This window comes from Tenrec ecaudatus, chromosome 3 (assembly GCF_050624435.1).
Source record: "Tenrec ecaudatus isolate mTenEca1 chromosome 3, mTenEca1.hap1, whole genome shotgun sequence".
Lineage (NCBI taxonomy): Eukaryota > Metazoa > Chordata > Mammalia > Afrosoricida > Tenrecidae > Tenrec > Tenrec ecaudatus.
In genome coordinates, this window is record NC_134532.1 from 211,212,786 (window position 1) to 211,227,422 (window position 14,637).

At 40.4% G+C, this 14,637-nt stretch overlaps 1 protein-coding gene across 3 annotated transcripts in view; it reads left to right on the forward strand.

Annotated features, from left to right (window-relative positions):
- Positions 1-14,637, forward strand: part of RAB28 (RAB28, member RAS oncogene family) — an 82,655-nt gene that overhangs the window by 15,976 nt on the left and 52,042 nt on the right. For all 3 annotated transcript variants that reach the window (XM_075544526.1, XM_075544527.1, XM_075544525.1), the window contains exon 4: positions 11,877-12,006. In XM_075544526.1, the coding sequence (XP_075400641.1) occupies positions 11,877-12,006 (130 nt within the window). The remainder of the gene's footprint in view (positions 1-11,876; positions 12,007-14,637) is intronic.

Consider the following 14,637-nt stretch of genomic DNA (forward strand, 5'->3'; position numbering starts at 1 on the left):
TTTTTATCCTTACATGATTGAATGTTTTTATTATGCAAATCTGCTGGATTTTTGTCAAATACTTTTTATGCACTAAGCTATAAATCTGATTCTTTCCTTTGCTTTGTTAGTATAGTATATTATCTGGATTGATTTTCCAAAATTGAACCATCCTTGCATACCTGAGATAATAGTTACACGATCATGGTGTATAACTTTTTAAAAAGCGCTCTTTGCTATTTATTTTACTACTGTTTTGTTGAGGACTTTTGTATCTATATTCAAAAGGAATATTGGATTATGATTTTTTTGTGTGCTATCTTTGTCTGGCTTTTGTATCACCGTAACACTAGTAGCTTCATAGAACCAGTTAGGAAGTGTACCCTCCTCTTCTATTTGTGGAAAAGTTTAAGGTCATTCTGAATCAGAATCCACTTGATGACAGTGAGTAAGTGACTCAAGAAGGATTCATTTTTTTTGGTATTTGTGTAAACGTTTGGTAGAATTCTCTAGTGAAACCATCTGGGTAGGATTCGTTTTTTGGGGGGGAGGGGAAAGTTTATGGTTACTGATGCAATTTCTCTGCTTCTTCTGAGTCATTTGAGAGCTTTCGTTTCTTTTTGTCAATGTAGAAAGTTTACGTGTTTCTAGGAATTTGTCCATTTCCTCTCAGTTAGTGAATGTGTTAAATTGTACTGTAGTTTCATGTAGAAAAATTCGTGTCCTATGGTTTTCATCAGCCACACAACCCCTTGCACGTTAGTTTCTTATGTAATATGCATGTGTTTATATGCTTGTGTTACTTACATGGTCCTGCTACGTATGAAAAATTTAGTAATTGCTCATGCTATACTTTATAATACTTTTTCTTTGGGGCGGGTCAGTTTTATTGTCTTCCTTTCATTTCTAATTTTAGATCTTTGCATATTCTCTGTTTTTTGTGTGTGTCAGTTTAGCTCAAGGCTTATTGTTTTTACCAAGTTTTTCAAAACACAATTGTTTCATTGATTCTGTTGTTTGCTAATTTTTGGTTTCATTTATCCCTGCTCTGATCTTTATCTTTTTTCCCTACTGGTAGCTTTGGCTTTGGTTTGCTCTTCTTTTTCAAGATCTTCAAGTTACTATGCTATGATTTAAGGACTTAAAAAAATGTAGGTGTTTATTGCTAGAATTTCCATTTAGCATTGCCTTTGGTGTGTTCCATAGATTTTGGTATGGTTTGCTTTAATTTTCATACTGTATTGAGTGTTTTCTGATTTGTCTCTTGATCCTTTTTTTTGTATTGTGTCATTTAATTTCTACATATTGTGTATTTTCCATTTTATGAGATTTGTAGTTTCGTTCTGTTTTAATCAGGGAAGATACTTGTATGATTTCAGTTTTAAGATATTTATTGTTTCATGCTTTGTATATGGCTTATACACTCCAGTACATTGGAGGAATGTCTATTGTGCTTTTGTTGGATGGAATGTTCTATATGTTGTCTGCTAGGTTTGATTGGTCTATCAAAGTCACACCCCCTGTTATTGAGTAGATTCGGACCTCACAAGTGACCTTACTTTGAGTTTCTGCGAATCTTTGTCTGGAATACCTTTTTCTGTCTTTTAATTTCAATCTGTTTGTGTCCTTGGCCTTAAGATGTGTTTCTTAATATGTTTTTTAGTTCACTCTGCCAATCTTTACCTTCTATTAGGAAAACTCAAACCATTTGCATTTAAAGTAGTTATTGTGAAGGAAGGACTAATGCTATTTTGTTGTTAATGTCTTAGGGGGAGAAATAACATTTATTTCCAAATATTATTGGAAGAATCATAGTGTAGCCATGAATCTATCTTTCCTGTATTTATTCATTTATTATGCCTTAAATCACTACAATGCTCATTGCAAACTTATGAGGGCTTAAAAAGTTCATGAGAAAATTAAAGTGAGCTTTTAATGATCTTTTCCACTAACATTTTGAAGCCCAGATTACAGTCTCTCAGGCTGTCCTGACCAGTTAGAAATACACTCGAACTGTCTGCCACGGACAGTTTATTTGCTTCAGTGATGGAGGTTGGAATCTTCCTTAATGCACAGGGGAGCCGTGGGTCCTCCGAGGTGCTTCTGCAGCTCTCTGGCTGCAGTTACCAGGGACATTAGCAGTATCTAGTTATAGGTCATGGCTCCAGGTTGCCATCCATTGCTTACTTTCTTAGAGTTCTTGGAGGGTTGCATGGGGCAAATGGGTAAGGGCCACGGCTGCGAAGCAAAAGTCTGCCTAGACTAGGCATCTCAGAAGAAAGTCTTAGCGATCTAGTAGTAGAAAACCAGCCTCTGGAAACCCTGTGGAGCATGGTTCAGATCTGATATGTGAAGTCACCAGGTGTCAAATCAACCTGATGGCAACTGCATGTCTCGTTCCATTTCTTGTGCTCATAGAGGGAGGATTGATGCTTTAGTTCTGTGTTACCATCTTAACAGAAGTTCTCTCATTGTATTCTAAGATATTTAGGAAGTTTCCTCTTACATGACCATTTTGCATCACCTTATTCTTTAACATGAATTTTTATTGCTAGTAGAGTTGTTGAAAGAGCCCTGGGGTTACAGTGGCTGAAATGCTTAGCTGCTAACCAAAAGGTTGACAGTTGGAATTACTAGCCACTCAGATGGAAAAAGATGCGGAAGTCTGCTGCTGTAAAAGTTTCCAGCCGCTGGGAACCTGATGCGGACAGTTCTACTGTCTATCATTGCTGTGTGTCAGAATTGACTTTTGTAATATTGTAGATGCTTTACTTTGTTCATCTCATGAATATTTTGGTGCAAATGTTACAGAACAAAATACTTTCACAAATATTTTGACATTCTGTCTTGAAGTCATTTTAATGTGTTGCGATTTTGCTTTACGCCCATTAACTTTTTGTATCATGCACTGAAATAACTTTCTTATGTAAAACCGGGCTAAAAAATGGTGAATCTTTAAAAAAATTCTTACATCCAGAAAAAAGCCTAGGCTGTGAGCGAACTTGGATCCAAACAAACACTGATGGTTTTATCCTTTCCATACCACCCCCACCCCCCTTTCAGCCCCAGTAACATGGAACTTCAGTCTATTGAATAGCTTTGGTTGAAATCAAAAAGAATTGACACCCAAGAAAAAAATTAATGAGATAGTTTGACAAGAATAAGTTTTAAGAATCAAAAGAAGTGCTAGCAAAATTTCCAGATTTTAAATGAACTGAAACTTTTCTAGGAGTATTGAGAAAGGCATTCTAGACAGTTTCTCCTAGTGCTTAAGAGGAAGCACACAGAGCATAGTGTTTAGTGCCCCGTAACCTGGGCTAACAGGCTAGGAACAAACCTCAGAGAAGGACAGGCAGTTTCATTCCGTCTTGGAATCTAAGTGATTAGCAAACACTGTCCCACTGAGCATAAGCTCTGGGAAGTGTAGTCAGTCCTGAGGAGGAACGTCACTCCTCTGTGTACCCGTGCTTCACACAGATGAACCAGCTTGTTTATCCCCAACAAAATGATGTGGTGTTGGTGTGTTCACTGTGGGGTGAACACATCCCAGAACTGACTCCTTTGAGACCCTGTGATTCTTTCTGCTCTAATATTTTATGTTGGATATTTGCCAACTATATATAAAGAGTTATGTTTATATTTACAGATTTATCTTTCGTTAGTGTTTCTTTTAGTTTGTAGAGTTACAGGCATGCCCAGGTTACAATTGAGATCCATTCCTAACCATGTCTTTAAGAATTTGCAGGTTGGTTGGACCAGGTACAAACGGTTCTTACTTAGTCTTACTTTAGTGTAAGGCTCTTCGTGAGTCAGACTCGACCCAAAGCTCCATCATACATAAGAGGTGTAAACACTGCACACGAAGCAAATGACGGTGATCGCAGTGAAGAATTGGTTGTGAGTAGGGCTTGTTTCAAAATGAGTGCAGATTTACACAGCATTAAAGCAGGGCTTCAGAGATGGTGGCTCCCTGCTCCATGGTGGCAGTGCCCCACCCAAAGATGGCAGCCAACTGCACTAGGGGAGAGAGAGTAGAACACATCCTGGCCCACCAACCCCCAAGGACAGTATTCCTGCTCAGAGCTGCCAGTGCACAGAGAGGACCATAGGACTGACCCCACCACGAGACATGATGTCCCTCACATGAGGAGGGACAACACTGGAGACGCAGTATGGGAATTGTGCCCAGTATGACCCCATCACACTGGGTAGAAACACTAAGGGCACACAACGGAACAGCAACGGGAGCAAAGCAATGAAGCCCCCTGGGTATACAAAAAATAGCCTTTAGGACCAGAGCATGGAACCCCATCAGACACGACTGGAAAACACTCCTAAAGGTCAACAAACAGACCTGGAACTATTTATAGGCTTCTCCTTTTGTTGTTACTTTTTTTTCTGTTCTTTATTTTTGTTTGGTTTTGTCTTCCATTGTTGTTTTGTTTGACTTTGTATTGTTTTCGCTCTTATTATTGTCTTTGCATGTCTTATCTAGTTAAGTGGGATAAACAATTTGGAGGAGAAAACAATGGGCTGATGATTCTGGGCAGCCACTGGAGAGGGGGAGGCGGGAGAAAGGAAGGGGGGTGTCAACCAACCCAGGGACAAGGGAACAACTAAAATCGATGGAGAGAAGGACGTAGACTGCCTGGTGGGGCTTAATCAGGGCAATGTAACCAAGAGGAATTATTGAAACCGAATGAAGGTCAAACAGGATAGTGTAACAGGAGGAAAGTAAATGGAAATAGAGGACAGAACTAGGAGGCAAAGGACATTTATAGAGGGCTTATACAGGTATGTGCATAGGTAAATATGTTTGTATATAATGATAGGGCAATAGATCTATGTTCTTATATTTACATGTTAAGTCTTCAGGTAGCAGATGGACATTGGGCCTCGGCTCAAGTACTCCCTCAATACAAGAACACTTTGTTCTAGTAATCCGGCCTTCTGTGATGCTCACCTTCCCAACACGATCTCTGAAGATAAAATGGGTGCATAAGCAAATGTAGTGAAGAAAGCTGATGGTGCCCAGCTATCAAAAGATGCAGCATATGACGTCTTAAAGACTTGAAGATAAACAAGTGGCCAACTAGCTGAGAAGCAACAAAGCCTACATGGAAAAAGTACAACAGCCTGTGTGATCACTAGGTATCGATGGGATCAGGTATCAGAGATCTAAGACCCAGAAAAAAAATCTTATTAATGTAAATGAGGGGGTATGGAAAGGAGACCCAAAGTCCATCTATAGACAATTGGACATCCCCTTACAGAAGGGTCACAAGGAAGAGACGAGTCAGTAAGAGCACATTATGTAGCACCTATGAAATACTCAACTTTCCTCTAGTTCTTTAATGCTTCCTCCGCCCCCCCCCCCCAACTATCATGACCTTAATTCTACCTTACAAAGCTGAGGAAACCAGAGCATGTACACTGCTGCATATAAGAGCTGCAACACAGAGGATCTAGGACAGATAAACCCCTTAGGTCTAATTGTGTTAGTCCGGGTAGACTAGAGAAACAAATTCAGAGACACTCATATGTGTATAGGAAAGAGCTTTATATACAAGAATAATTGAATATTGAGAAAACATCCTAGCCCAGTCCAGATCAAGCCATAAGTCCGATATTAGCCCATATGTCTAATACTGATCTATAAATTCCTCTTCAGATTCAAAAAACACATGCAATAATGCCGAATGCAGGAAGATCACAGGCCAGTTGATGCAAAGTCTTGTGGATCCAGTGGGCATAGAAGCATCTCAGCAATGGCAGGGGTCTCCACATGGCTCCTCCAGTTCCCAGGGCTCGGGGTCTATCATTGTAGTGCCATGTGGCTTGTCAGAAGAGCTTCTCTCAGGGAGTGAGCCTTGTCAGTAGTCTCCAGGGGAGTGAGCTGAGAGAGAGAAAGAGAGAGACAGAGAGAGAGAGAGAGAGAGAGAGAGAGAGAGAGAGAGAGAGAGAGAGAGAGAGAGACACTCCTGTCCCCAAGGAGGTAATACAAGAGTTCCCAGAATCCTCAGGAGAAGGCCATGCCCACCTAGAGGCCTCATTGGCTATATCCTGATTGATAGCTAGACTCCACCCCTACACCCTTAATCCTCAAATTGACACCAGATTATGTAACTACCATATCAATCATGAGAATAGAGATACCAGGAGGGGAAGGGAAAGGTGGGGGGAGATAGGGGGAGCGGATGACAGTGATGTACATATTATCCCTTCCTAGGGGCCTGGACAACAGAAAAGTGGCTGAAAGGAGATAGTGATCAGTGTAAGACATGGGAGGTGGGGATGATAAATTATCAAAATTTGATGAAGGGCAGGGAGAGTAGGGGAGGGGTAAAATAAAGAGCTGATATCAAGGGCTCAAGTAGAAAGAAAATGTTTTGAAAATGATAATGGCAACATGTACAAATGTGCTTGACACAATGGATGTATGTATGGATTGTGATAAGAGCTGTATGAGCCCCCAATAAAATGATTAAAAAAATTTCTGGTCTGTTCCTGTCTCCCTCTTTGATAGGAACAGACCAGAAATTTTTGCATTAAAGGTGAGATAGAAGTGGTCCATAAGTCAGTTATCAGTAACCTGGATTGCCTGCATTAATTGGTTTATGTTTATTTCTATATATGTATAAGAAGACGTGAAGGGTCACTGATAAAGGTCAAAACTACAGCCTTTAGTATGGATTGCACCTCAATGCAAAGAAAACAGAAATCCTCACCACTGTAGGTAACATCATGGTAAATGGAGAAAACACACATGAAATAAATGAGATACTACATTGGACAAACCTACTGCAAAAGACCTTAGAGTATTAGACGGCAAAGAAGATAACTGAGTGCCAAACTAAGGCTTAGTATTTTCAGTCACCTCATAATGCATGCGAAAGCTGGATAATGAACAAAGAATGGCTCAGAAGAATGATGCATTTGACTTACAGTGTTGATGAAGAATATTCATTGTACCACAGACTACCAAAGGAAAAACCAAATCTGTCTTGGAAGAAGTTCCTCAGAATTGAGGATGATGAGACTTTGTCTCATGTACTTTGGATATTGCTATCAGGAGGGACTAGTCCCTGGAGAAGGACATCATGTTTGATAAAATAGAGCATCAACAAATAAGAAGGAAGACCCTTAATAAGATGGATTGACACAGTGCCAGTAACAATGGGCTCAAACATTACAACTGGGAAGACGTCACAGGACAGGGTGCTAGGTGATCGTGTTATACATGGGGTCTCTGTGTGTCAGAACAGGTTCAAGTACACCTAACAAGAACATATTGCAAGCTAAGAAGTAGATTTTTTTTTTGCCCCAGTAGATCTTGGAGGAAAAAAAAATCCCTGCATATTTGGGAAGGGGGATGATACATTTTAGGAGGTTAAGTTGAGTATGTAATGTTTAGCACTTGATAAATTTTAGAACTCAAGCTAATGGATATGTACAGAATTGTCAAGTGTTGCTATTAGATTTTGTTCCTCCCAAACTAGTAGCAGTCATTGCTTTGTAAATGTCCGCTTGATTGAACGACTCTATGTTTATTAGATATAGTAATAAGTGAAACAGATGAAAATAAAGTATTATATAAGGTAATCATATGTAACATTTACTAAAGTCTTAAGCATTTACAAAGAGAAATTTTTACAATTAAAGCTGGTTGACCAATGGAGGCATAACTGAAGTGGGATGGAGATGAAATGGGTTTGGATCCATCTAGTAGAATGACAAGAACTACTTGTCAAAGCTTTGGTTTCTGCAGCCATCACTGAGGGATACGAGACGGCCGTTAAGTGGGACTGGATATAACTGTCATTGTTGACTGGCTGCTGGCTGAAAGCCAACTTCTGGAACAGAAACCCCGGTGACGTGGTTACACCTTGGGCTGACCTCCCTCCTGTCAACAGTTACAGCCTTGGAAACCCTCAGAGGCAGTTCTACCCTGTCCTATAGAGTTGCTATGAGTTGGCAGTGACTCCATGCCAGTGAGCTTATTCATTTTTAATCTGACAGACTAGAACGGCCTTGAGTTTTCCTGGGCTGCTTCCGTTACTGGAGTAGATTGCTATGTCTTTCCCCACAGAGCTGCTGTGTGGGCTTCAACCTTTTTTCTTTGCAACACAATTATTTTTATTTATGTTTTCAGGTGAATCAGATCATGGTCTTTTTAAAACATCAAAAAATAGGTTTATTGGCATATACTTCACATATCACACAATTTAATGGTTCATATTAAGAAGAGTTGTGCAAGATCACCACAATCAGTTTCAGGACATTTTATTCTTTCGCATACTCCTTAGTTTCCCACTTTCCCCAACATCTCTTGCCATGCCCTTAGGTAATTGGTAATCCAGTTACAGTGTATTGATTTACCTCCCCTGGATTTCATATATAGGAAGTCATGTAAAACAAAACAAGGACAGTGACAAAATAAACCAGAGAAAAACTTAAGTGGAAAAGAAAGCAGACAATAATACAAAGTGAAACAACTTTAAAGTGGGTCAAAAGGGAGATCAAATGAAAAGGTTTTACATTTTAATCCAACTACATCTGCCAAAACCTACTCTACACTCTTCTTTGTCTGATGTTGTTAGGTGCCGCTGAGTCAGTGAGGACTCATAGCGACCCTATGTGTAACATAGGGAAGACACTGCTCAGTCCTGTGCTGTCCTCACAATTGTTCCTATCCTTGAGCCCATTGATGCCGCCACTGCGCCAGTCCATCTTATCAAGGTCCTTCCTCTTTTCGGCTGTCCCTCTGTTTTCCTTGCTGTTTGATAACAAGGCTATTCCCATACCTGGACTATGGTCACAGGGGATTTGTTGTTGTTGTTAGGTGACGTTGAGTTGGCCCTAACCAATAGTAACTCTTTGTGTGCCATCCTGACAATTGTTCCCATGGCAGAGCGCATTGGTGCATCCCTAGTGTCAAACCATCTTCTTGAGGATCTTCTTTTTCACTGCTCTTCCACTTTACCAAACATGTCTTTTCCCAGGGCCTGGTCTCTCCTGATAATATGTCCAAAGTAGGGAAGACGAAGTCTTGCCATCCTTTCCTCTAAGGAGCACTCTGGCCTTATTTCTTTCAGTACAAATCCGTTTTCCCTTTTAGCAGTCCATGGTACTTTCAATAATTCTTCCCCCGCACCACAATTCAAATGCATCTATTCTTCTGTGGTTTTCCTTACTCCATATCCAACTTTTACATGCATATGATGCAACTGAGAATACCCTGGGTGTATACCTTGGGTGAGGTACACCTTAGTCCTCAAAGTAACATCCTTACTCTTTAATACTCTCAAGAGGTCGTGCAGCAGATTTACCTAATGCAGTATGTCTTTTGACCTCTTGACTGTTGCTTCTTTGAGCACTGATTGTAGATCCAAGCAAGACAAAATCCTTGGAAACAGTAACCTTTTCTCCATTTATCATGATTGGCTCAGTTGTGAAGATTTTGGTCTTCCTTACATGTTAATCCATACTGAAGGCTACAATCCTTGCAGCAAATGCTTCAAGTCTCCTGATTTATAGCAAGCAATGTTGTGTCAATCTGTATATACCACAGGTTGTTAACAAGCCTTCCTCTAATCCTGATGCTCCGATTTTCTTGATATCATCCAGCTTCTCTGATAGTTTGATCAGCATACAGGTTGACTAAGTATGGTGAGAGGATATAACTCTGATTCATACCATTATTGATTTTCAGCCATGCAGTAAGTGAGCACAATGAAGTGTTTTGAAATTCCCACGTTTCTCAGGGTTATATATCATAGTGGATTATGGTGGCAGAGTCGATGAAACACAAGCAATCCTTCTGGTGTTCTCTGCTTTGAGCCAAGATCCATCTGACAGCAGCAGTGATGGCTGTTGTTCCATGTCCTTTCTGAATCCGACCTGAATTTACAGCAGTTCTCTGTCAGTGTACTGCTTCAACCTTGTTGGATGATCTTCAACAAAATTTTATTTGCATATGACATCGTGATAATGTTCTATAATTCACCTTTCTTTGGAATGGGCACAGAGATGGATCTCTTCCTGTCATTTGGCCAAGTAGCTGTCTTGAAAATCTTCTGGTACAGACAGGTGAATGCTCCAGTGTTTTGTCAGCTTGTTCAAACATTTTAATTTGTATTCCATCAATTTCTGGAACCTTGTTTTGGCTAATGCATTCAGTCAAGCTTGAACAACTTCCTTCAGCACCATTGGTTCTTGCTTATATATTACCTCCTGAAATGGGGGATTGTTCACTAGTTCTTTCTGGTTCAGCAACTCTGTGTTCTTTCCATCTTCTCTTGATGCTTCTTGCATCAGTCAATATTTTTCCCATAGAATCTTAAAAAAAAGATTGCAAATGGAATATTTTCTTGAATTCTCTGTTTCAGATGTGCCACATCTGGTTTTCTAGTCCTAGGTCTTTGTACATTTCCTTATAATATTTGACTTTCCATAGCAAAACTCAAGCAACCACAGTATGACAAACTGACAGACAACTGGTATATATACTGACTCATAGCAATCCTGTAAAGGTTTCCTAAACTTTGTAAAGGAGCCCTGGTAGTTTAGTGGTTCCGAGTTGGGATGCTTACTGCCAGGTCAGCAGTTCAAAGTCACCAACTGCTCCATGGGAACAAGATGAGGTTGGCTTTTTACTCCTGTCAAGAGTTACAGTCTTGGAAACCCACAGAGCGGGTAGTTCTACCGTGTCCTACAGGGACACTATGAATCAGCATCGACTCTGTGGCAATGAATGAAAGGCTTTATAAATCTTGATGGAAGCATGTGTCTCATCTCTCACCCAGAGAGCAGATGGTGAGTTTGAACCGCTAACCTTTTGGTTAGCAGATCAACACTTGACCATCCGAGCCCCCAGAACGCCTATAAGTGCTATTAGGGACCCAGCACATTTGTACATAGCTGTTTTACATAGCTGAAGCGTTATTCAAACCTAATCATATTCAGGGCATCTATAAATGCTATTAGCATATTTTGAATTAATGTACTTTTATGCAGCGTTTTGTATTAAGTGTTAGACCACCAACTGGGTGAGAGTCAAGAATGTGATGCTGTTAGTGTGTGTGTGTGTGTGTGTGTGTGTCTGTGTGTGTGTACCTCCCCTCCTCCTCACACAACATCAAGGGGTTTATTAAAAGGAATATGATGCAGATGAGGAAAGAAGCAACCTCCCTGTGTGCCTGGCATTGCACAGACTCTTCTTACAGTATTGTGTGCAGCCTGACATCGCTGCAGGGAGAGCATCCTGGGAAGACACACACCAGCGATTAAAGGGGTAGAAAATAAGTCCTTTGAGGGAAGTTTAAGGAATTGAGTTTGTTTGCTCTGGAAAAGAGACAGTAAAGGAGTTCCTGAACTATCTTTGAGGATGTGAAGGGTGATTTTAAGGAGGACACTCTAAAGTTGTTCTCCAAATGCACAGAGGACTCAAAGAGGAAATTGACTTAGCCCATTTAAAGGAAATTGTGCTCAACACTCAAATTGACTATCTAGGGACTTTATAGAATCTTCATTTTTGAAAATACTTAAAGAGAGCAGCACAGATGGTTATTGGTTGAAAAGCCCACTTGCTTTCTCATGAAGGCCAGCGCCAGGAATCTAGACTGTACTGCCTTCTTCTGTTCACCGTGCACATCCCAGGGAGTTTAGTACTTGCAGCTTTGATGGGATTGTACCTTGAGTCAGTTTGCATATAAAACAACCAGCGTATGTATTTTTGCATCCTGTTTTACTTAGTTGAAGTATTATTCAAACCTAATCACATTCAGGCATTTTTCCAAGTGGCTCATTACAGGCAGTCTGTAACTTTTGTGTGGTTCGGTATTGACATCCTTTTCCACGGAGCTCACAACACGCATTCTGTGACTGTTTTGTGACAGGGAATCCTTTTGGTGTACGATATTACAAATTACCAAAGCTTTGAGAATTTAGAAGATTGGTATTCGGCGGTGAAGAAAGTGAGTGAGGAGTCAGAAACGCAGCCACTGGTTGCCTTGGTGGGCAATAAAAGTAAGTTACTAATGCTTATTTATCTGTTGTCCAGTTTACCTGCCTAGCCTGTAGATTTCATTTCTGAAAAAAGAGGAAGAAAAAGTGAGGTTTGGAAGCATCGATAGATACCGCTTTCCTTGAGTGAGCAAATGGCTCGAGTCGAAAATTCCAATTCCAAGGAGTGTGTTTGTTCTTCTCAATAACTGTTTTGATGCTTGGTCTGTCCCAGCTGCTTTGCTGCCCCGGCCAGGTCTAGAGAAGGTAAGTGCAGTTTGGACTGTGTGTTTTGGCTTCCTGTGTGCCAAGGAAGCAAGTGGACGATTAAGAACAGCAACACAGCTGCAGATTTTATGATGCTGCACTGCAGCTTCCACGCTTTCCCAGTCTTCAAGAGACACAGTTTATGAAATGATCCCTATTCTAGGGAAGGAAGCGGTTTCATCCTGGAATTTCATCTGTTTGTCCCTTGCTCTCATTTCTCATAGTACCCCTTTCTGAACTTTTGTGTCTGTGGGGTTGGGGGTGGGGGTGGGGCAAAGCATAGATCTTTTCAAAGTATTTTGAGAGACAGCATCAGCAAGTTTGTGGTAAAATGGAATTAAAAGATAATGGCGTTTTCCCCTGAACTTTTTTTTTTTTGAAACTCCCTTAGGATGCAGACCAGTTTGTGGTAAAAATGGTGTGTAAGTAATTTTTGAGATTTGTCTTTTGGGTTAGCATGTAAAAATTCTCAGAGTAATTTCAGTATAGGCCTATTATTTGGCCCTGGAAAAGAAGATTTTAATAAGGATTTTCAAATATATACAATATTGTGATATAACCTGATCTTCTCCAGCTTGCTTGAGATCAGGAAAAGAGAAAATGGATTCAAATTGCACCATGGAGGATTTAGGTCAGGAACTGTTTCCTGACGACAAGGGCTATTAAATCAATACCCAAGTACATGGCAAGGGAATTCGCCTCGCCAGAGGTCTTTAAAAGTATGATACTTCGTTCCCGTCTCCATAATTGTGTAGGAAATAGTCCTTCCTGAAGGACCATCCCAAGGTTTTAGGATTGTGTGATTTCGCACACTTAGATGCACATTTAATAAATCCAAGCTTCCATTGAACGTCCTTACAAACCAGGTGTGGATGCCATTTCCCAGAAGAGCTAAAACCACAGATAGGACCAGGCTTTCTACAAACCAGTGTGCTGCATACATATCACAAAATGGTGACACTTGATGAGGCCTAGTGGTTTTCTGTTTTTTTTTTCTTTCTTTTAGACATTAAAGTTTGTCTCGAAAAGAATTCCATTGGATTGAGTGGATCAGATGGCTTCCAGTTTAGTTTTAAAACCTTAAAACTTCTGATGAGCGCAGGCTCTGTTGCGGGTCATTTCAGGGACCGACTGTCAGTTCCGTATTCCCTCATCAAGTGCTGGTTAATTGTGCTTCATCGGAGGCTTGCCTGGCTCCTTTTGGGGAATTACTGCGGGGTGGGGGCTGGGATCTGATCTAGCCACCATCTGGCCAGTGGGGTGGTGCTGCGTATTCATATACACATGCTAAGTGCTTGTGCTCTCCTGCGAGGCCCCCAGCACTGGTCACTGTCAGACAGAGCCACTGACTAGTTGGCCTACTGGGCTGCTCTGGTGGTACCCTCCCCAGCTTTTAAAAGCAAATATTTATGTAAGCTATATGAATTTATACAAAAAATTAATGCAGTGTTAAGCTTGAGAATTTAATCGCATAAAAGTCCAGAGTTTTTTCACTGTGGGTTTTGCTGTAAACCCTTTCCAATGTGCATTTATAATACTCCCTTTCAGAAGAGGATCGAATACCAGAGTGTGCAGCCACCACAGAATGTTCTAGATGTAAAACGAAGAGATTACAGATGGACGTTTCCTTGGATGTTATGTACTGCATAATCTGTGCCTGGCCCAATTTCATATGATCATGTAATGAAAGATCCTTCCTCAGTTAAGGCTATTACTGCCTTCACTAAGTCTCCTGAATATTTTAGTTCGTATTTCCAAATTAGTGTTACATTATAATAGTATAGTGATGTTTCCATTTGGAGGACATGAAGTGGAATGAACCAAGACTGTACACATTTTGTTCAACACGATGAGGAGAAAACTTTCTGATACTGGATTCTTTTGTTTGATGTCTAAACATAGTCGTGGTCTTCCTGAATATGTTCTCTTCCTGGCAGTCTGAACAGAAAGGGTATGTTGAAAAGAAATAGATATAAGCTGTGAGTATGTTGGTAGTCATCTTACATTTCTCAACAATTTGGGCTGAGGCTAGAGGCTGGTCTGATCTAAGGAAGAATTTGGAGCTGATATTTATACAAAAGTAGAGTTGTATTATGTTTCAATATCAGTCATCACGGGATCTGGTAACTGAAGTAGCCAGCAGAGGAAAGAGTTTCCTGTAGTGCAACAGACAGAGTGATTGGTAGCAATAAATGATGGTGGTCGACGTAATTAAATGTATATGTAATATCGAGAACAAACGATTATTTTCCCTCATGATTCCAGTTTGAAAGATTAGAAGGCACTCATTCTGTTCTTTCTTTGTACTGTTTAGGGTTTTGAATGAAGTGTTGAGTACTGGCTAAGGTCATGCCTGGGACTTTGGATTAGACACACTTTGCTTTAAAA